Below are 20,690 nucleotides of genomic sequence, written 5' to 3'. Positions count from 1 at the left end.
TGATCCGCACCCAGCCTATGATTGAGCTTTTCCCATCCTCAATCAGTACACCAATGCGCCATTTCCCTCACGATGAAATAGGCACTCTCGTAAATGCTTTGAGACTTCAGAAAACGTTCTATCGTCGAGATACTCCGATCTCAACTCCCAGAGGCTTCCGCAAGAAACCCTCGCGTGTCTCCATCTTTTCTTGTCGCAGGAAGATGTTGTATCTCTTGATCCACGTGGCAGCAATCAGCCTCATCTGCATCTCAGCCAGGTTCCTTCCCACGCAGGAGCGGGGTCCATGGCTGAAGGGGATAAAGGCAATCTTCTGCTTGTCGGTGATGTTTTCCCATCTCTCAGGCTTAAACTCCTCTGCATCCGGCCCCCAGATCTCCGTTGAGTGGTGAACTGTGTAAGTGGGGACACTGAGGACCGTTCCTGGGCCAAAGTAACGACCGTGGAGGGTAACGCCCTTGGAGTTGGCAGGAATCTCTCGAGGCAGGCCGATTCCAGATGGTGAGTGATGTCGCAGGGTCTCGTTGATGCACATGCCGAGATAGGGCAGGTGCTTGACAGACTCGTAGCTCGGGATAACTCCTTCATCGGATGTGGCCTCGTCGATCTCCTTTTGCAGCTTCTGCAAGACTCCAGGTGTCTTCACAACGTGATAGAGCAGGGCGCAAGAGGAGTTGGATGTCGTATCGCTTCCGGCAATAAGCTGAGTAAGGGCTTCGGCTGTGAGTTCGTCTCGTCCAAGCGGCTCTCCCTTCTCATCTCGGCCTTGCATGAGTCGCGCCAGCAGGTCCTTTCGGGTCGTGTTTGCTCCTCGCTCGAGTCTCTCGCTAACACGGGCAATTGCGATACCAGCCAGATTCTCGACGGCCTGGAGTCCCTGGCTGAAGAATGGATCGGGGAGCCACTTGGCGTACGGCTTGAGCCAGGGCATGCAACCTAGGGTGGCAGAGACCTCTCCTCGTCGGTTCATGATTTCCACAGCGGGAGCGTAGATAGCTCGGCTTGTAGGGCTTGCCTTGACCTCGGCAATATCAGCTCCAGAGGCGAGCATACCTGCGTTTCATTAGTCTGGCACTTGAGACGCCAATTCTGACAGACTTACCAAATGGCTTGCCAAATGCGAGATCAGCAATGACGTCGAAAGCGAGATAGTTGACTAAGATTTGTTAGTCACAAATAAATTCAATATCCTTCCAGTCTTTTTAACTCACACCAGGAGAGACAATCCAGCCGTCCAGCGCCATCAGCTTCGGGGTTGCTGGAGGCACGGTCCCACTGCTTAACAAAGAGGTCGAGGTTCTGGTGGATATAGGGCTCAAACTCAAGAACAGACTTCGGGGCAAAGGTGTGAGACACGATCTTTCTCTTTCGAGAGTGCTCAGCCCTGCTTCGTGTGTTGAAAAGGCCACGACGAATGGAGACGAATGGGTCATAGAAGTCCCTGAACAGTTAGCGCATGGACGAGAAAGAAGTCGCTTATCGACTTACGACTTGAGGAAACCATTTCCGTGACCATAGATGACATTGATGGCATCTGCATCCGCAATGCTGACATGGTTGGGGGCAATGCGAACAACAGGGCCCAGTTTCTGGTGAACCTTGTCGACGACCTCGAATCGTTTACCACGTCGGCATGTTGACATTAACCAGAGGTTGCTGAACTGCGCGGGGAACGGAGAAGGAATTCCTCGAAGGCCTCGATTCGTCCCAAAATAGGGAACAAGATAGTAGCCAACGAATAAGGCTATGAGAGCGACAGGCGCCCAAGGCGAAATAAGGAGGTTGATCAAAGCCATTGTCCCGGGTTGCTTGCTTTTTCGTGACTCTGGCTCTGTTCGTAACTGGGATTGGAGAGTAGGAAGATTGAACGTTCCAGATCGTATATATATGCCCGCATCTTGTGAGCAAGTACCCCAGATTTACCTGCATTCACGGAGCGGCGGACATGGGGACCCCGAACGCCACTCCGAGGAACCCCACACTAACGGAACGGAAGCGGCTCGAGCCATCGGCATTTGAGAATGTCACAATAGCGAGGCTGTGATTGGCTGGCCAGTATCGGCGTTGACAAGAAGCTGCTCCGTGGCTTCGCTTTTCGGAAGAGATGTAAATGGACTTAACGGTCGTTAAGGCGATTGCAAACGGTTGCAGTCTGCTACCAATCAAACAGAGTCATGCTTCAACTCGTCCAGGGCATCATAACTCTTCCACGCTCTGTCCGTCTCAACTCGGCTCTGCTTTCGAGATCCACTACATGACGTCATCATCGTTCCGATTGGCTGGAACCAGTTCGGCACTGGCAGCGGGATGCTGTAGGTTAGGGACGCACAATAATCACATGAGCATCTTCGTTGATGGTGATGGCACTTGGCCCCTCATTGTTGAAATACAAATCGCTTGCTATCTATTTTTCTGCCTGAATCTCTTGGTCTTTGTCAGTCAAGATCAAATGTGTCCCCAAGATCTCGATCATGAACCTTTCCCTAGTCTGAAAATGCCTTGCCCCCTCCTCTCTTAGAAACTCCTCCGCGAGTCCAACCATCCGAGGATGGTGGATGTCTGGTATCTCTAAAATGCGAGATACGTCGAGTTCTACTCGAGTAGATTTTTGAAGGCCTAGTACGTGTGCCACATGCACATTGTTGATGAGGTAAAGACAGAACGTCTCAAAAAGATCGTGCTTCACCAAAAAATCCAAGACTTCGGGGAAAGCAGGACTGGGCAATCCTCCAACAATCCGAGGGAGAATCGTGCCAGGACCATTCTGGAAAGCTCGTCGGATTTGCGCCGTGGATTCCAGTGCATGAACAAGGCCGTTGGTGTTCATGGGTGCAGGGTCGGCAATCCATGGACGATCATAGCCGACTCTCTTGCGCCACCAGACGTTGCAGAACAGCGAAGACATGATGACGGGGATGAGAATCACATAGCCCCACCATCGTTCCGCCGTCAACATGGATCCAACTCCTCCGAGGATAGTAGCAATGCCGTTGATAACGTAGAATAGTTGGAGGTTGAAACAACGTCGCTTGATGAGGGGCAACGCCGGCGCGCCTTTCAATGCTTTCTCAGCTGCTAGACGATGATGCCTCATCTTTTTCCATACGATGACAGCCCATGTCGCACTGATTAAACCGAAGGCAGCGATGGGCGCGTTTCCGAGATATCCGGAGAGGATGTTGCTGGCCAGCCACACACGACGATTCGCACCGCCGATGGCCATGAAAGTGCCCGTGCCTATGAGCACTGCACCCCCTCCCAACAAGACGTCCATTGCCCATCGGTTGATGATCTCGATTCGAAGCTCGCGGATGGTGATTTCGAGTAGCACGTCAATCTCTTGGATGGGTCGCGAATCCGTAACTCGACGAGCTTTTTCATCTTCGAGCAACTTTCGCTGGCTGCGAAGAAACGAAATGTTGGCCCAGGCTCTCCTCGAGTCTATAAATGCAAAGACCGAAAACACAAGTGCCGTGAATCCTCCTATGGCCATGAGCACCACGGCATGGACGGGCACCGGGGTATCGTTCCAAACGTTGGCAGCAAAGTCGCCAGCGTTGGCGAGCTCAAGGAATCCCACAGCCCCAAGTAAGTTGTTCCTGAGTCGAGGGCTGTCGCATTGTGTCCAGCGCGTCCCTTTCTTGACAGCGACAAGGCTTTTGGGCCCAGCAAGACTGAACTCGGGATCGGATTCATCTTGTGGTTGCGCGTTGCTTGGGTCGGCAGCGTCAATGGATTCTTTCATCATCTTCATGATGGCCCTGCAGGGTAAACGGCCTGGATTCTAGAGTCAGTATGTATCTCTTGGCAAAGAAGTCGGTGGTAAACCTGCCTGGCACCTTTTTCGTCACCTGGACTGGGGCATGTGTTCTAGCGAGCGTGGGGACACGCGTCGAAAAGCATCACCGGCGCAGAGAAGTCGACAAGGTCACGAAAGTAGGGATGAAAAAGGAGAAGATGAATGCAAGAAATTGTCTGCATATGAATGTCTGCTGATCGCCTCGCGCTGACTGGGAGACAGCGTCGTGGACCAACCCCACCCCCGGTGAGCCGTCACAACCGAGCGAGACGAACCAACCATACAGAGACAGCCTCAATTCATGTTGATGCTTTATTTAGGCCGAGGCTTGAGCTAGGAGTCATTCTCGGTTCTTTCCGTGTTCTTTCGACGTTTTAAATCCGCCGTTGAACCTGTTTTTTGCCTTGGTGACATACCAAGCCAGGGGCAACCGCCAAGCTGACAGGCTTACGCAATGTGGATCATCACGGCAACTTTCAGCCGATGGCGGTATTGGCATTTCCTTGTTGAGGTTGATACATGGTAATTATCACCGGTGATCCCGATTGGCTTGGCTTTTGAGTTTACATGATTCAACGCGTTGGCCGAGCTTCTCCTTGGGTATGGGAGACGGGACTGACAAACAGAAACTCTTTATTCGTCGGAGCGTAAAGATGACCACCAGCCATTATCCATGATATATAACATCAGTATGCCCGAGACCGTTAACTATACTTTGGCCCCTGAGCTACCTTGATGGGCTGTAGAGCAGTGTTGGAACAGTTTTTAAGGAGAGGATAGAACGGCTGCTTGACGCGTCCATAGTTTACAAGTTCTGCGTCAGGGTGCCAAGATGACTTTGTCAACAATAAAATAATACTGGTTTATGGTTTAATATTAATAAGGTTAACGTTTTTCAACATTGGTATATATAACTAAAAGAAAAAAACACATTTATTTCATTACCCTAAAGCAATCGTTTTGAACTCACGCTGGGCCTTGCACCAATCTGCAAGGTAGACCCAACCAACACTAGTTCGGTGTGCAAGCCATGACTCCTCGGTGCGACCGATAAGCAGGACATTCACCACCGGCCGCTCATCCTCGTCCCTGTTCTTGCTATGGAACAGCCGTTCATGCATAAAAAATAACCTGCTGTGATCATCAAGGACAGGAAAAGTCGTGCGGCCGCCAGGCTTGGCGCGGTTCTGTGACAAAGAGATGGCCATAAACTCACATAGGTCCTGTGATGGTGTTGATTCGGTGAGCGTAGGTCCAGTAACGCTCCCATCCCGACCCCCAATCATTCCTACACGCTTGCCATTTGCATCCACGGTGCATAGACTCTGATAAGAAGAGTTGCCCTGGCACCTTGAAACCGCGAACAGAGTCGTCTGTGCGCGAGTCAACAGAGCACGGTTCGGTAGCTTGTCAATCAGTGGTTGGTCTTCTTTTCTGAGACCAATGCTGAGATCTATGAACGCTTCTGGTCCGGCATTCCGGGCACTTCTGATATCGTCCCAGACTTTCTCGAGAGTTGGCCACCGGCCTGCAATGCCTGACTTATTATACTCTTCGGAATAACTCTCAAGTTGTCGCTGCAGATCGTCCGGAACGGGGGCCTCAATGCAAGCTTTCCACCATGCAAGGAGGAGGTGAATTTGTGGACTATAGTCCGGCGTCCGCACCCTCTCCGCTTCCCCGAACTGCAAACTCCGTAAATGATTCGACCTAAAAATCGGTTGTGGTCTTGGCTGAAGACTGTTGTATGGCCTGATATCCCTGAGGCCTGCCTCCGGATCCCGATAAGTCCACCAGACGAGTGTTCCTATGAATCCGTCGAGGGACTCGCTCACTGGAGCAGTGACTCTCTCACTAACCGAGGTCCATGACCAGGAGGGGCAATCTTCGCCGCATCGCGTCGGTCTGTCATTATCCTCACAGTACCAAAGCAGGGCTTGGTCAAAATCGGCCTCTGGTAGTCCATGAAAGCTCCTTTCACCTTGATAGACTGATGCCAGGATACCCGTAAAGGCGTTCAAGATATCCGATTGGTTTATGAGAGATCGTGCTGTGTATGACTTCAGGTGGCGGACAAAGTTCGTGAAAGCGAATGTCTCCCAGCGAGAGAAGAGGTTCACACGAAATTGTGCCATTCTTCCTTTATAGCTGCCATACGGGTTCTCCTTCCGAGCTAAATACTGGTTCTCTCGTCAATATGGGTCGTCTGGATCATTGCATTCGAACCAAACTTCGAAAGACGTGAAGACTAGCTTCCTTGTGGAGAGGATGGCTTCCTGGTATGTCCAGCCCCGTGTATTCCATTTGGAGTTTTCCAAGAAAGCTCCGAGGGGAGGATAAGGGATCGTAAACCGCAGGCCTGCAATTACTGACTTGGATTGAAGGACCTTGCGTTCCTTAGAAACGGCTAGGATCGGGCAATGCATGCTCTCCCCGCTTGCATGAATGATGATGAATTCGGCTGAAGAATAGATGTCGCCCATGCATCGATCTGCCGCTGTTTCTCTCCTCCATCTTCGTTTCTCTGGATGATGCAGAATCGATCTACCCACAGGTAGCGCTGCTTCAACCGCTTGCATATCGTGATTACGTCCTCAATAGCTTGCGGCACCTTCCCTTCCTTCAAGCCACCAGCTACTTCAATCCCGGACTTGTTGGACTTCAGTAGCGCATTATTTTGTGAGACGTCGCTTTCCCCCCAAACGTAACTGAAGGCAACAAACTTGATGTCCACTCCAAATTTTGCGTCCTGTCCGAATTCAGATGTAACGCATCGATTCTCCACATCAATGAGTCGGAATCCTTCCGGCACAGCTGACTGCTCAGATCTTTTGCAACTGTGTTCCTGGTTGCAGTGGCTGAGCCATCCTTGTATCCGGTCCTAGTTGACTAAATCTTGAATGATGGATTTCGAGGGAGTCGATGTTCGAGTATCGAGCAGTTCGATTTCGGCCGATCCTTCACCAAGGAGGCTAAAACGCAATACGAGCTTGCATTGGCTGTGGTTCTGGTTTAATTGTATGATTGCCGAGGTCTGGGCCTGTCTGACCTCGCCATTCTTGCCGGAAATTCAAGGTATGACCCTATAGTCTTGGCAATTAACTCGCAAAATGCACAGCCTTTGGTTGTCATGACGCTCGAGACCCCATGGCCCAATGAAGCGTTGGGAGTGAGCGGGTAGTGATGGGCCGGAAGAATGGGTTGGTAACTGTCGTTGAGGTTTCGTGTAGAGCTAGAGACGCCTTGTGTTGAAGCTGCGTTAGGAGGCGGCAAGAAGTGAGATCCGGAGGGCCCTTTCTGTTACCGGGGATACATAAATATAACGACACTCAGAGGCAAAACCAGAGCATAGCGACGTTAATCATGTCACTCTCAGCTGAGATGTGCGCCTGTCAATTCACCCAATACCTGTGATCCACGATAGCATTGAGTGGATCAGCGGGTAGTCTATCGCGGCAAGTACAGTACCCGACGAGTAAGAATATGGTATGCGGGTTTAACTTGTCTATGGTCGGTTAGCCAGACCGAGGTGGTTGGGTGGATGGGCATGACCAGCATCACTGGCTTACGAGGTGCATGTTAGAATTGCGCGAGGCTGGGAAGGTTGCACGAAGTGATTGATCACCGACAAAGCGTTACTGTGAGTTGGGTATGCCTGCATAATAAGGCGGGGGGGGGGGTACGAGAAGTTACGGTTTGCTCCCTCTGTACTGGGTGCGTTAATGGATGTATTGACTCAGGCAGCAAGGGTTTGACTGGTAGTATTAGAGATAGGTAGGTAAGGGAACAAGGCGAATTTAGGTAGGCGAGTGGATGCACGTGTAGTTGAACGTGGATACATGTTTGTAACAGTAGAATATACCTTTACTTCATGTTAAATATGCATGGTTTAACTGGGGAGTCTGCTCACCTCCTGTCGATTGAACTATGGTAAACAGACAGGCAGAACTAGCAGATATAACCTCCTTGCGTACCGTGGCGAAAACAAGAAAAGCAAGCGTGATCCATCATATATAAGATTAGTATGCCCCAGACCGTTGACTATACTTTGGCCCCTGAACTAGCTTGACAGGCTGTCGGCCAGTCTGCACGGAAGCACCAGCAGTTAGCGAGAGTCCAGGCAGCTTAGCACCCTTGTCCTCGAGGGCCCAAATAGACACCCCAATCCAGTTATCTCCTTGATAGTTGAGGACTCCTTCTGGGACAGGGAACACCGTCTGCGGACCAATGCTGCTCACATAGCGTCCAAACTGGAAGCCGTTTACAAAGAGGAGGGCACGATACGGGCCGCTTTCAGTCGAGTTCTTGAACGTGAACGACAATGGAATGTCAAATTGACTGGAGGGGTAGTCCAAGCCAAGTTTTGCTGTGTAAAAGGCAACTCCGCCTTTATCGATGCCCTTGAATGGTGACCCTCTCTTGAAGCGTTTGAGTGGCGGTGATGGGAGGTGATAACCTTGGCGCTCAAAGTAGAAACCTCCCTCGTTGAGAGGACCCCGGAATTTGTCCACGTAGTCTTCACCTCCCAAGTTTCCCGTAAGCTTCCACTTGGTGACTGGAGTTTCACGGCCACTCTTAGTCACGAGAGCCCAATTCAGAATACCTCGTGGACTCTTTTGTTCATCGTAGCCAGGAGTCCAGTTTCCGTTAAGCCCCGTGTTGTCAACGACCACTGTCACGACATATCGCTTTCCCTTTTGAAGTTTCGGTAGCTCATACGTAGAGTTGAAGTTTCCGGTAGCGCCATTGCCCGTGAACGAGCCGAGGAACTTGTCATCGAGCCACACTGCAGTGGCAAACGCGCGCCCACCTTGCGTCCATAGCTTCAGCTGTGTTTCGGAGCCGTCGGCGGTGAAGTGACCTCTGTAGATGAGAGCACCGGCGTGGAATCCGTAGTCGGAACCATATAGTGATACCGTGTTCTGGAGGGGAACCCGTGTGTTGTTGGTGGTGGTCTGATCGGCCACAGGCCATTTTCCATCGTTGTAGTCTTTCTTAATCTCAGGGAGAGAGTCAACGTAGTTCCAATCCAGCGAAGATAGATCCAATTCCTTTATGGTGGGGAGTTCGACATCTCGTTGGGCGATCCAGTTTCCTAGCTTCGACTTCTGGTATCGTTGCTCTTTACCATTCAGAACCAACTTGGAAACGCCCTTTGGAGCACCGATAATCTCTAGCGGTGTGGAAGAGATATTGAAATCTGCCTGGACAGACAGTTTGGAGCCCTGAACGGAGATTGACCGAACCAGCTGTGGCCCGTTGATGATGACCGAGTCTGGGTTCATGACCGAGGTTCCATATGCAGACCGATCACCTTTACCGGGCAAATCCGGCACCCAGTACTTGTAAGCCGAGTTCCGGTCTAGCAAGTGTTAGCTATCTTGCTTACTTCTTTCAGCAAAGTTAACGTACCTAGCAGGTAGATGAAGAGTGAATCTCGCTGAACCACCCGCCGAGATGAAGATGTCTTCCATTGAAGGATGCTGGCATTCTTCTTGGTATCGGACTTGACACCACTGCCCTCGACGATTTTGAAGGCTGATTTTCCTTTGATAGCAACCTCATGAAGCTCATCAGGGCCACTGTAGAGTATGAGGACCGTCTTGTCGCCAAACTTCTTCCAAGTCAAGACCTCTGCCGTCGAGTAGAGTATTGTGTGTTCTCCAACAGCATAGTCAGCCACATGAATCTTGGAGTCTCTGCCGTTCAGGGAGAGTGAGCCGCCCAACTGGGGAACCGTGAGTGTTCCAGCCGAAGTCGGTAGCTTGAGCTTGTAGGAGGATGACTCGGTGCTCGTGAAGTCCGCATGTCTGACAACAAAGAAAGACCCTTCCTTTTCTGTAGTAAGTGGAGTAACGGCAATTTCCTCATTGTCAGTGTATCGAGACGTGGAGAGGTTGCCTGGCGTTGCGGTCGCGTAGCTTGGGGAGACTCGCAAGAATTGGCCCTGGAGCTTGATCTCGGAGTACTTTTCGCGATCGATGGACCGGTCCTCCTTGATTGCCTTGAAGAAGTTAGAGACTGTCTCGAACTGCCGGGTGTTTGTGCACTTACCGCGCCGTAGTCGTAAGATGTGTAGCCGTCGCAATGACCAAGGTTCCCCCAATTGGTACCACCAAAGGTCTGCACTATTAGCTATCATCTCAAAACTTTAGAGGAAGACTTGCCATGTATATGTTGAAGATTGTGACACCCGCTGCAAGGTTGTTCTTGTAGAATACGCGAGCAAATTCGTGGTTGGTGAGGATGTAGCAGTTCTCAAAACCTCCACCTCCAGGGGGGTCGAACGCGCCTCCTTGAAACTATTCATTGTGAGAAAGGCGCTTACGGAGGCTTATTGATCGTACCTCGATGATAGAGTATGGGGTATTGGGGCTCTTTTGCATGTGCTCTGCGTGCCATGTTGTTGGGAGGCCGTCCTTAGGCCAGGCATGGGGGTTGGCCTAGCATGTTAGCAACGCGCAGAAAGTCATCACCTCAATGACTTACACAGTCAAATCCCGCGGGATAACCGTCATGTCCCTATAGTGGTCAGAGAATTGAATACAGCGGCCAGCGTATAAGCTCACGTAAATGTCTACTGCTCCGATACCCGACCCAGGTGCGCCAGTACCACCTTGCCATGCGTCGTTGTTGATAAGAGGTACCACAATGCCGGCATTCCTAGCCTGATCGTTGACATACTTGAGGTATTCGTGGCTGGGGAAGGGGACCCCATCGCCGGCACTATACTCGTTCTCCGGCTGGAACAGGATGACCGGCCCACCGTTGGTGATTTGGGCTTTGGCAATAATGGAACAAATGTGTTCCATGTAGCTGAGCAGCGTTAGCCAAAATCCTTTCCGTTGAATGTCTCACTTACTTATCAGTAGCACTCAGATAATCCGAAGCATTCGTTCTGAGCGTTCCCTTCACCCTCTGTAGCCAACCTGGGAAACCACCACCAGACGCTTCTGCGTTGATGTACGGCCCAGGCCGAGCCAAGAGAAAGATGCCAGCCTCCTTTGCAGCATCGATGAATGGCTCAATGGCCAAAACACCTTCAGACCGAAACTCGCCCGGCTTCCCCTCGAGCAAGGCCCAGTCAACATAAAACGAAACCATGTTGAATCCCGCCGCCTTGACTTTCTGGAACAGATCCAGGTACAAGCTCGGCACTGGGAGTCGGAATGGGTGGATCTCTGCGGAGAATATCGTGACTCGCTCTCCATTGATGAACAATGAGTGTTCATCCCACGTCACGATGTCTTGGAGCACATCTCTCTCATGGGGACTCTGAATGACGTCGAATGGTCGTCCACCACGAATCTGAAGGGTGCGAGCGCAGCATAGGCTCGCGCCCAATGCTGTAAGAAGTGTACTGATGAGTTTCATTGTGGCCACATAGCCGTAACAAGTAACAGTGAGGTTCAGACATTGAAGTTGAGGCTCATATGAATGGCCGGTTATATAATGCCCAGGACACGGAACCAAAGGCAAAACTTAGTATCAAACTACTTCGGAACGGTACCCGAACGCGCCGACGGAGTTCAACATAATGCAACCGGTATTGGTGGATAGAATAAAATTCCGAATATGCCGATCATGCCATAGAGTATAGCCGCAAAGATTCATTTAGCCAGTCCCGGGGTAAGTCGAGTTTATGAGGGATATGCGGGGTTGGTAACATCGTGACACTGCGAATGGGGCTGTTATGACGGGATCGACCATATCGAGGTTTTAAGCCCGTTGATCCTAGTTGGTTGGCCTCTGTAATAGCCTGTCTGTCGGCAATGAGTGATCACATGCGTTCTACGCTCAAAAGGTCAACAGGCAATGCAAAGATTGCATCCGTATGTTCCGGTCATACTTTTCATGGGCTGTTTTGTTTTCTAGTCCCCGGGGCCTACGAGAACGGCGTCACATCATATTACTCACTCTGGTTGAATTTTTGCATACACCACCACTGAGCGACGACGATAATGCTGAAGAGGCGAGGAAGGCGCTGATAGTACTTGGAACTAAAAGTGTCTTATATGATATATTCCACCAACGTAGCTTACTAGACTCCTCAGCTCTAGTCAGTCCATCATAGTCCTCATGCCATGTCTTTGGCACGGGCATCATCTCAAAGTTGAAGCCCACTACAAATCAACACTAGGAACAGCCTAACTATGCGCCTAAGGCACTTTCGAGCGCTTCGTGCTCCTTCGCGGTGATAGGGATAACTGTGCCATGTCGAGGGCTTGTTGGAAGCTTGTAGCTGCTCGAAACCTTCCAGTTCGGCTTGTCGATGTCATCAGTCTCAAGAGGGATATAACCTCGGCCACCGTACTCGTCAACGAATAGGTAGAACTTTTCGCCGTGGGCATCGCCTGGGTTTGATCGGAATGCTGTGGGGCCCTCGATGGCTTTGAGCCCAGCCTTAGCTCCAATGCAACTGGCCTGGGTCGTCCATTCATCATCAGGTGCGAGAAGTGAATTGGACTTTTCTTGGATGATATCGGTGCATCCAGTAACAGCGCCTTCGTCCTTAGTGAAGCGGTAGAGGGTATTTCCGGACTTAATGACGGTGGTGTCAATCCGAGAATCGCCCGTATCCTGCCAGATCTCCGGCTTCGAAAAGGTAACGAAGTCGCGAGTGAGAGAGTACAGCATGCGGTGATAGGAGTTCCCCTCATGCTTGGGATCATCATCGGCGTACAGTGACGACGCCCAAAAGACGACATAGGCTTGTTGTTCAGAATCCCAAAACGCCTCAGGTGCCCAGGTGTTGCCAGCATTATCGGGCGAGACCTTGACATGGCGTTGTGCGGACCAGTTGACCAAGTCATGAGACTCCCACACTTCGAGGTAGAGACTACCTTGTCGGACTGCCGCCCCCCAGGAGGTGCCACTGCCGATAGAGAGGTCGGTGGCGATCAGGTAGAAGGTATCTCCCTCGGGAGAGCGAATGATGAAAGGATCTCGTAGACCTTTAGTGCCGAGCGTGGACTTGAGGACTGGTTGGCCGCCATTGAGTTCCTTCCAGTCGAGGGCATTGTTCCCGTTGCTTGAAGCGAAGAAGATATTCTCGCCTTGAAGAGAGTTTCCCGTGAAGTATGAAAAGGCGTAACCTTCAAAAGCTCCGAGGCTAGTCTTCTGTCGAACAGATGCCTTGAACTCCCGCTCAGAAACCTCATCACCAGACTCAATTGTGGCAACAAGAGTCACTGAAGTGTCGCTTCCTTGACGACTGACCACACCATCATTGCTGATGACTGCTGTGTTGCTGCTGTTCCAAGTAACAGTGAAGCCATCCGAGTCTGTTGGGAGGTGGATATTGCCGCGGATATCTTCAACGTTGGTCACAGAAAGGGCAGACAGGGCACTCTCAATTTGGGCGAGGCTGCTCTCGTCAGCCAAGACCGAACTGATGAATGCCAGCGGCAAAAGTTGAAGAAACTGCATGGCGAAGTGCATGTGCAGCAGTAGATGTCTCTTGGCCCAGGAATAAAGAAGTGAGGAAAGGAAGCACAGAGCAGAGCCTACGAGATCTATAGTGGCAGAGAGCGTAGCATTATATAAGAATTTGGCTATAGTAACTTCTTACCCCAGACTGTAGCAAAAGGCGCCGTTGTATTAACACTGACCACTACTGCAACTATTACACCTATTAAGGTTACACCTTCCTGTCTGCGAGCTTGGCATGGAAGCTATTCCAACATGCGCGCCTCTAGTCTGGGGTTTCCTCCGAGGGTCGTACCGGATCGCCGCGAATGACGCTCTTCTGGGGTAGCAGCGCCGATCCCTGCCACCGACCTGCCCACTCATTGCCTTGATCACGCGATGACAGACCCCAGGAAATGCCTCCATAGGCTGCATGATCCGCAGTTTCTCTGATCGGCAATTGAATACCATTGGTGCGCAAAATCGGGTTCGTATTGTTTGGGGCAGTAGAACATTGGGCAGAACCTAATGTTTAAGCCAGCCAATCCCTGTCAACGATTCGCGCCCGGACTCAAGGGGCCGGAGGCAAGGAGAAGCGCTCGAATGGTAGGTAGGAGAGCCGAGGCTATACAGTCGTCCACACGTGGGTAAATAACCCGAGCTGGGGAAGAACACAGCTTGCGGGGTTTTAAGCCATGGCAGCCATTGGGTGCCCATAAAGATGAAAAACAATACCCCATAAGAGTACTAAGAAGCGGACAAAGTACTGTGGGCCAAAGTCACAGGCCACAGGGGATCATCAGTGGTCATGAGTTGCTTGGAGACACCCATATGTTCAAGAGAAACCAACTATGTACTGATATTGTAAAAACTATGTTCTGCTACATCTGAATATCCACTAGAGAATAACAAACCGCACCTAACATTCACCCCGTCGAGCCACAAGGTACCTTCAAAGACGTGCCTACAGCTTCTGGCCAGCGGTGCCAGGGATGGTGGAAGCAACCTTGGCGGAGCCGAGAGCGCTAACCTTGTAGGGCAGCGAAGCAGAGGTCAGGGTACCCTTGGGGGCAGAGTTGACAGAGCCGCCAAGGCTGACATCCTCAACAACAGCGTAGCCAGTCTCCTTGGAGTCGGCGAAGAAGATGGCGCGCTCGGCAGAGTTGGCAAAGGCAGAGCTCTGGACGAGGACCTGGGCGCCCATGCGGGTGTTGACACCGGAGAGTATGATGCCGTCCCAGTAGTTGTTGACAATGTGGACAGTGGCGAAGCGGATGAGGGGCTGACGGCTGTTGACGTTCTTCCAGTAGTTGTTGGCATAGGTGATGTGGAGCTTGCCTCGGTCCTGCGAGGCGTTGCTGTCGGAGTGACCAATCAGAGAGCCCTTCCACTGTAGTGATGAACGTCAGTATATAGTTCCTAGCTAATGCAAGTTGTTTGTTGACTTACGTGGTCGTGGAAGTAGGTGTTGGAGACAGTCACCCAGTCAGCACCGTGGGAGATGTCGAGAAGACCATCGAGGTCGTCCTTTCCGCCGCTGAGGTCGCCAGAAAGGTCGCAGTGGTCGACCCAGACGTTGGTGGACTCATCGATGCCAATAGCATCACCGTTGCTGGCATCAACCTTGCCAATCTTCAGGTTGCGCAGGATAACGTTCTTCTGGCGACGGACGTAGATGCCGACACCGGTGAGGGCTGTTTAAAATTAGAAATCGCAAAATATGAAGGAACTCTGAGTGAACTTACAGCTTCCAGCAGCACCGATGATGGTCTTGTCAGACGTAGGGCGGACGCGGTCAGAGCCCGACAGCTTGCCAGAGACAATGATGGTGAGGGGGCCATCACGCTTGGCAGCCTCAATAAGAGCGGCAACAGAGTTGACAGTGATGGTCTCACCGGCGGCACCACCAGTAGTGCCACCGTTCTGAGTGCAGTAACCAACGCTGCAGGCCTCCTTGGACTGGCGCTTGATCAGCTCGTCACGCGACTCAATGGGAGAGGCAACGGCGACGGTCACCAAAAGGGTAGCGAAAACAGAAGACAGCTTCATGATGGGAGAGAAAGAGGGAACAAATGGGAAGGCTTGAGTGACAGATAGTTGGAGTAAGAAGATAAGGTTGAAAATAAGGGGTTGCCAAGTGTGGACCAGCCGGGGAAGGAAGAAATAAGCTTAATGTTGGTTAGCGAAGTGAAAAAACATCACATCAAGAGGCGGACAAGCTCGACTCTTATAGACAACAGAACACACAGAGAATAGAAGTTCAGATGAATAATTAATCCATATTCGTGCCCACGGAGCCCGGAGCATTGCCTAGACCTACCGCATCGGGAGCCTCGCTCACGTTTTTTTGACTTCTACAAAGAAAGGGGGATGCTAGGTTGGAAGAGTGGCTCTTACCATGAACGTGAAACAGAAACGATCAAGGGTATGTGGATGTGACATTTTGGGAGTTGGGAAGTGCCGTCATTGGTGGGTTTTACATCTCACCCACCGAACGGTTGGTGGAAAATCTAGCGAGCCACCGAGCGGAGGCCGTGATAGATGGATTTAGGACCCGTTGATCTCTCAGGTGCGACTCCGGAGTGAAGATCTATATTACCGTACTACGGAAAAGGATCACGGTCCCCTTCGGAATTCAAGCGTACCGCTTTGGCCCGGCCAGGGGTCTACGAGTGACATTCTTACGTACAATGGCTACGCGATGGCGTAATCTGCGTCGAATACGACGATGTTATCTGATTCCAGGAGGGCTTTGTGTTGACACGAGGAATTAAGTTTTCCCTCGTACGAGTTTATATATTCCGGCCTTCCCGCTTGTTCGTTGTTTCAAGGGTGACTGAAAGTGGCGTATGGAAACTTGCTCACCAGGCACGGCAATGGTAGAAACACGGAGCTCGGTCACTTATCTAGGCCGGTTATTCACTTCAAATACGAGCCACTTCACTCTGGATGAGCTTTACAAGATGACACGCAGGATGAATGAGGCGTCATATGTTCGACGTGGCGCATCCGCTGTGGAAGTTTCGATTTCAAGTAGTTCGCCTTCCTTGTAGACGCAGAAAGAGTTCTGGGCGTGAGTAAGCAGCACGGCTTTGGTACAACAAACATGAGTCTCCAAACCGGAATCAGCATCAGTTGGCTTTATAAGTATTGTATGGCGTGCATTGGAATCTTTGACCAAGACCTAGAACCAGCAGTTCTCAAGTCGTCAGGATGTATGAAAAGCGGTGTCTTTGGCAAGATTCAAACCAATGCAATGTTCCGTTGTCTTCCCAGAACAGCAAATACAAGAGGGCAAGGTTGGCGAACTGGCCAAGTAGTGTACATGTCGACAGTGTTTTTTCGCGATCGACGGTTTATCACAAGTCTTCCTTGGTGGCAGATGCTCTAAATGATTCTCCCGTTCGTAGGCCACGATGCTACGGTCTGAGGGAGAATGTGATGTTTCGATTGGCAATACCTTCATTTTGTGGCCGGAAAGTGGACGCGACCCAATATTCGACGTTTTCGCCTTGGCACGGGGGTTCTTCTGATGCTCAATCACATCTACTATACAAATCGCATTAGAAAAAATGCACATGAGCCACTCAACTGAGTTTCTATTGTTCCTGCTCCGTGCTTGCTCAACTTTGTAAGACTGTACTTGGCTATAGGTTAAGTCAGACAATTCGGAAGAACGGACTGCATCTATGCCATATTTAGGTTTTGACTATGATCGCTACCGCCAATAGTGGCTTCTTATTTGCTACCTTAATTAAGCTCCAGTAACGATAACACTATGCATAGGTTATTAGCTGGAGATCCCCCTGCTGGCGTGCCGGGACCCGAGCCACCGGCAGCAAGATTGGAGATGCAGAAACTCGCGTGTGGAACAGATCAGATGAGATGTTGTGGAGCTTTAAAGGGTTAAATGACCTCATATTTTATTAAGAGAATGCTTCCTTGGTTGTGTTTTACTCTTGCCCATCATTTCTGTTCATCACAGAGTTCTCGTGTGAAGAAAGCCCTATTGGGCATAAATCACCGGATGTAAAAGCATATACCACTCCCTTCAACACACCGCCAGATCGAATGCGACAGTTCAACGCTTTTCACTCTATTCACACATCTGAATGAAGGGGCCATGAAAAAACCCATCGTCATCATCATGTTCTGGTGATCGAGAGCATCTTGTTTCTTCCATCGCGAAACATGAGCCGTGATTGGATGGAAATATTATCTCAACTTTCCCACAAATAAGAGCCCTTCCCAGCAAAGATCTCAAGCTGACCCCGCCTTCCCCCAACCCCGCAAACTGCTCACGTTAAGGCGTAGCACCTTCTTGGCTGCGGAGAGAAGCCAGTCAAGCCTGGTCAACCCCAGACCGGATTTTCGGTCTGCCAAGGATCGGGGTAAAATCTCACTTTAAGCTTAAGCCAGTGATTCACGGAATCTTAAAAGCAAATTCTTCCGTAGGCTGGGGTTGGACGACCTGTCATCCATCGTGCACCGCCAGCAACTTGCACTTGACTGAATTCGATAGACGAGAGGCAAGCCATCAAGCAGAGAATCCATGCCATCGGGCCATCGCATCTGTTGGCATGGCAGAGTTGTTGACATTCAGCCAGCCGAGAGGATGGTGACAAGGGACTTGTGAGCTGCAAACATGTTGGGGGCACCGAGGAAAGCTCTAACCGATGTTGGGGGCAAGCAAGTATATAAGTGACCTTGTGGAAGGCATATTGACTCTCTAGAGCCTCTCAGAGACTGTGCATTGGCTCACTGTTCTTCCTTCAACTCTCTACTGTGCCGTCACACACAACACTGCCTCCTGCCCATCTACACAATGAAGGCTTCTGTGCTTTTGTCTCTCCTCCCCGCCGTTGCTCAGTCCGCCGTCATTGGACCTCGTCAGTCCAAGACTGGTGATGGCAGTCAAGGTGATAGTGACGCTACTCAGGGAGACCTTGGCGAGCGGCCACCCCCTCGCTTCCCTTTCCCCATCACAAAGTTCCCTGTGGCAAAGGAGACAGTGGTCTTCGAGAATGCCAAGTACATCATGCCTGGAGAGGTCTTTGATGGCGGGATGAAGCGTTACGAGCGTCCCGAAGGCAGCTGCAATGAGCAGGCTGAGGGCACTGACGCGGATACTGTCTTCAACCTGCTGCCAGGATCCACCATCCGAAACGTCATCATCGGAAAGAACCAGGCAGAGGGCATTCACGCTCTGGGTGATGCTTGGGTGGAGAACGGTATGTTGTTATTATCAACCATATTAGGCCAACGACTAACGATTTCAAGTTTGGTGGGAGGACGTGTGCGAAGATGCATTGACCTCCAAGGGACTCAACACACAACTCAGAGTCATTGGTGGTGGAGCTCGAAGTGCCACAGACAAGGTCGGTCGGTGTCTGAACTATGATGGGACCCATTACGCTAACATTTACGGTCATAGATCTTCCAAGACAACTCGCTTGGTGGCAAGTACAACATCACAGGCTTCTATGCCGAGAACTTTGGCACCTTCTACCAGTCCTGCGGCAACTGCCTTAACCAGGCCAAGCGCAATGCCACCATCCAGAACGTGGTTGCAGTGAACGGCCTCAGGATGGGCATCGTAAGTACCTCTGAGCTTCTGACATCTGACTTGCCATATGCTGACAACCTGTTTAGATCAACCCTAACTATGGCGATGAGTTCCGCCTCAAGAACTCTCAGATCGACAACGTCACCAGCATTGTCGACAAGGAGATTGGCAACAATGTCCAAACCGTGCCATACTATATTGGCAACGGACCTGATGAGAAGTATGCTCTCTACAACGAGACAAGGGATCACATCACCGACTTTGAGGGCAAGGTCACCAACCAGTATGAGCCGGAGGACCCCTATGAGTGGCTGTCCGAGTTCTGGCCCGAGGGGTTCAACTAAATGGAATTGGATTGTGGTGAAAGCATATAGGGGCGGTACATCTTCAGGATGGTAACTTGGCGCCGCTGGGATTGGTAAAGTTGAACTGTGATGAATCTCAAATACCACCTATTCACTGTAAATATTAATACCATTTTTACCTAAAAAAGCTTTTGCACATTTTACACTCAAGGTTCTTTGAGCAAGTTGTGGAAATCTTGTTTGCATCAGGCACATAGTGATGTTGCCACCTGCGAGAGAATTGCTAAACATATTGCCAAGAAAACAGTCTATCAATTTTATACTATCATTGGTTTTTGATACTTGGCATGAGTCGCAACCGTCTAGGCAATCAACTTTCGCAGATCCGATTCGTTCTGGCTCTCAATGTCACCCAATCGAGCGACCTCGTTACCCTAGGAAAGCATTAGCTATATAAAAATCAAAATATCGGAGGGCTAAAGCGTTTACATATTGATACCGGACAACCGTAGGAACGCCTTGAATGTTGTACGGCTCATTGCGGTACTTGTTCTTAGGGTTGCCCTTCCACTCGGCGAACGAGCCCACGCGAACGATGTAGGCAGTGGGCGCCGAATCAGCTCCAAAGACACTGTTCAGAGCAGGGAGGGCATCGCGGCAGTCCGGGCACCAGGATGGCTCGCCGGAGGCGAAATAGACGACGTAGTGAAGGTCGTTGGTGGTGGGGGGAGTATCGGCGTCGATGAGAGGCATTTTTGCTGAGCGGGCTAGGTAGCGAGTAGACTGAGGTCAAGAAGAATTTGCGAGTATAAGCTTCGGTATCCGATTGGAGGATGGAAAGGAAAGAGAAGATCGTGAACGTAAGTCAAGATGAGGTTATATCCAAGTCTCAAGTCACGGGTGAGGTCGGGTCAAATTTATCAGCCCCTCTTGATTGGTAACCGCACCGTGCGAAAACGATGACGGTGTGGACAGACCCACCTGAGCTTCCAATACGAATCATCAGCTGATGCCGACTTCGCAAGGCTCCGTGATCAAATTGGAGACAAATGCAATTATGTCATTTCTCCGAATACCTTTTCCACTGCTGCAATTTTGGATAGGTAGAACTATTGAAGGAGGCTCGACATGGTACGAAGACATCAGTGGTCGATAGTATCCACACAGTGCACACTTGCTCTAGGGTATCACGCAAGTCACTTTGGAATGTCGTGATTTGCTTCATCAAGTTTCACACTCTTCCTCGTAAAGGAATATTTCCATTAAAATATCAGGACTGTTCAATTTCTTTTCTAATGAAGTGACCTACCTATGAAATAGTGGTAGGTTGGCGAGAATGAGGCTTGGAGCTCTGAGAAGTCACCCTGGGTGACTGGGTCTGAACCAACTGGCCCGAAAGCAGCTCCTTGCGTCTCGACTTGATAGATCGGACGACGATTGACCAAATCCAAGATAAGACAGGCCTCTGGTCTTGGCAAGATATCTGATTCCTCCTATGCGTCTCTGGCTTTCGAAAGGCTACCTCTTGAACTCAACCATGGTGCCTTAGGATTGTCAGTAGTCACTGTTGTAGAACTCTATCAGCCCATCCAAGATAATTGCTAGTCACAAT

The 20,690-nt window shown here is 50.6% G+C and overlaps 7 protein-coding genes across 7 annotated transcripts; 1 reads left to right on the top strand and 6 right to left on the bottom strand.

Annotated features, from left to right (window-relative positions):
- Positions 1-118: 118 nt before the first annotated feature.
- On the bottom strand, positions 119-3,754 carry MRS44_005514 (uncharacterized protein; the record flags this gene model as incomplete). The annotated part of the gene is made up of 5 exons (XM_046281783.2): positions 119-1,053; positions 1,103-1,156; positions 1,212-1,441; positions 1,489-1,841; positions 2,585-3,754. 5 exons carry the CDS (start codon positions 3,752-3,754, stop codon positions 119-121), a joined length of 2,742 nt encoding a protein of 913 aa, XP_046123779.2.
- Positions 3,755-4,740: 986 nt separating this feature from the next.
- MRS44_005513 (uncharacterized protein) lies at positions 4,741-5,934 on the bottom strand (the record flags this gene model as incomplete). The annotated part of the gene is made up of 1 exon (XM_065622638.1): positions 4,741-5,934. The coding sequence occupies one exon, from the start codon at positions 5,932-5,934 to the stop codon at positions 4,741-4,743; it is 1,194 nt and encodes a 397-aa protein (XP_065478710.1).
- Positions 5,935-7,818: 1,884 nt separating this feature from the next.
- On the bottom strand, positions 7,819-11,173 carry MRS44_005512 (uncharacterized protein; the record flags this gene model as incomplete). Its single annotated transcript, XM_065622637.1, has 8 exons — positions 7,819-9,161; positions 9,212-9,803; positions 9,854-9,927; positions 9,993-10,101; positions 10,147-10,242; positions 10,289-10,321; positions 10,369-10,615; positions 10,662-11,173. 8 exons carry the CDS (start codon positions 11,171-11,173, stop codon positions 7,819-7,821), a joined length of 3,006 nt encoding a protein of 1,001 aa, XP_065478709.1.
- Positions 11,174-11,950: 777 nt separating this feature from the next.
- MRS44_005511 (uncharacterized protein) lies at positions 11,951-13,228 on the bottom strand (the record flags this gene model as incomplete). Its single annotated transcript, XM_046278020.2, has 1 exon — positions 11,951-13,228. The coding sequence occupies one exon, from the start codon at positions 13,226-13,228 to the stop codon at positions 11,951-11,953; it is 1,278 nt and encodes a 425-aa protein (XP_046123783.2).
- A 943-nt stretch (positions 13,229-14,171) lies between these two features.
- On the bottom strand, positions 14,172-15,256 carry MRS44_005510 (uncharacterized protein; the record flags this gene model as incomplete). The annotated part of the gene is made up of 3 exons (XM_046274373.2): positions 14,172-14,597; positions 14,657-14,901; positions 14,953-15,256. 3 exons carry the CDS (start codon positions 15,254-15,256, stop codon positions 14,172-14,174), a joined length of 975 nt encoding a protein of 324 aa, XP_046123784.2.
- A 2,776-nt stretch (positions 15,257-18,032) lies between these two features.
- MRS44_005509 (uncharacterized protein) lies at positions 18,033-19,117 on the top strand (the record flags this gene model as incomplete). The annotated part of the gene is made up of 4 exons (XM_046283135.1): positions 18,033-18,438; positions 18,488-18,585; positions 18,642-18,803; positions 18,860-19,117. The coding sequence occupies 4 exons, from the start codon at positions 18,033-18,035 to the stop codon at positions 19,115-19,117; spliced, it is 924 nt and encodes a 307-aa protein (XP_046123785.1).
- A 323-nt stretch (positions 19,118-19,440) lies between these two features.
- On the bottom strand, positions 19,441-19,831 carry MRS44_005508 (uncharacterized protein; the record flags this gene model as incomplete). Its single annotated transcript, XM_046284439.2, has 2 exons — positions 19,441-19,512; positions 19,568-19,831. The coding sequence occupies 2 exons, from the start codon at positions 19,829-19,831 to the stop codon at positions 19,441-19,443; spliced, it is 336 nt and encodes a 111-aa protein (XP_046123786.1).
- Positions 19,832-20,690: the final 859 nt, after the last annotated feature.

This window comes from Fusarium solani (genome assembly GCF_023522795.1).
Source record: "Fusarium solani strain SB1 chromosome Unknown bctg00000002, whole genome shotgun sequence".
In the NCBI taxonomy this organism is placed as follows: domain Eukaryota; kingdom Fungi; phylum Ascomycota; class Sordariomycetes; order Hypocreales; family Nectriaceae; genus Fusarium; species Fusarium solani.
Note: the sequence above shows the minus strand (reverse complement) of the source record. Positions and strands in the feature narration are given on the sequence as shown.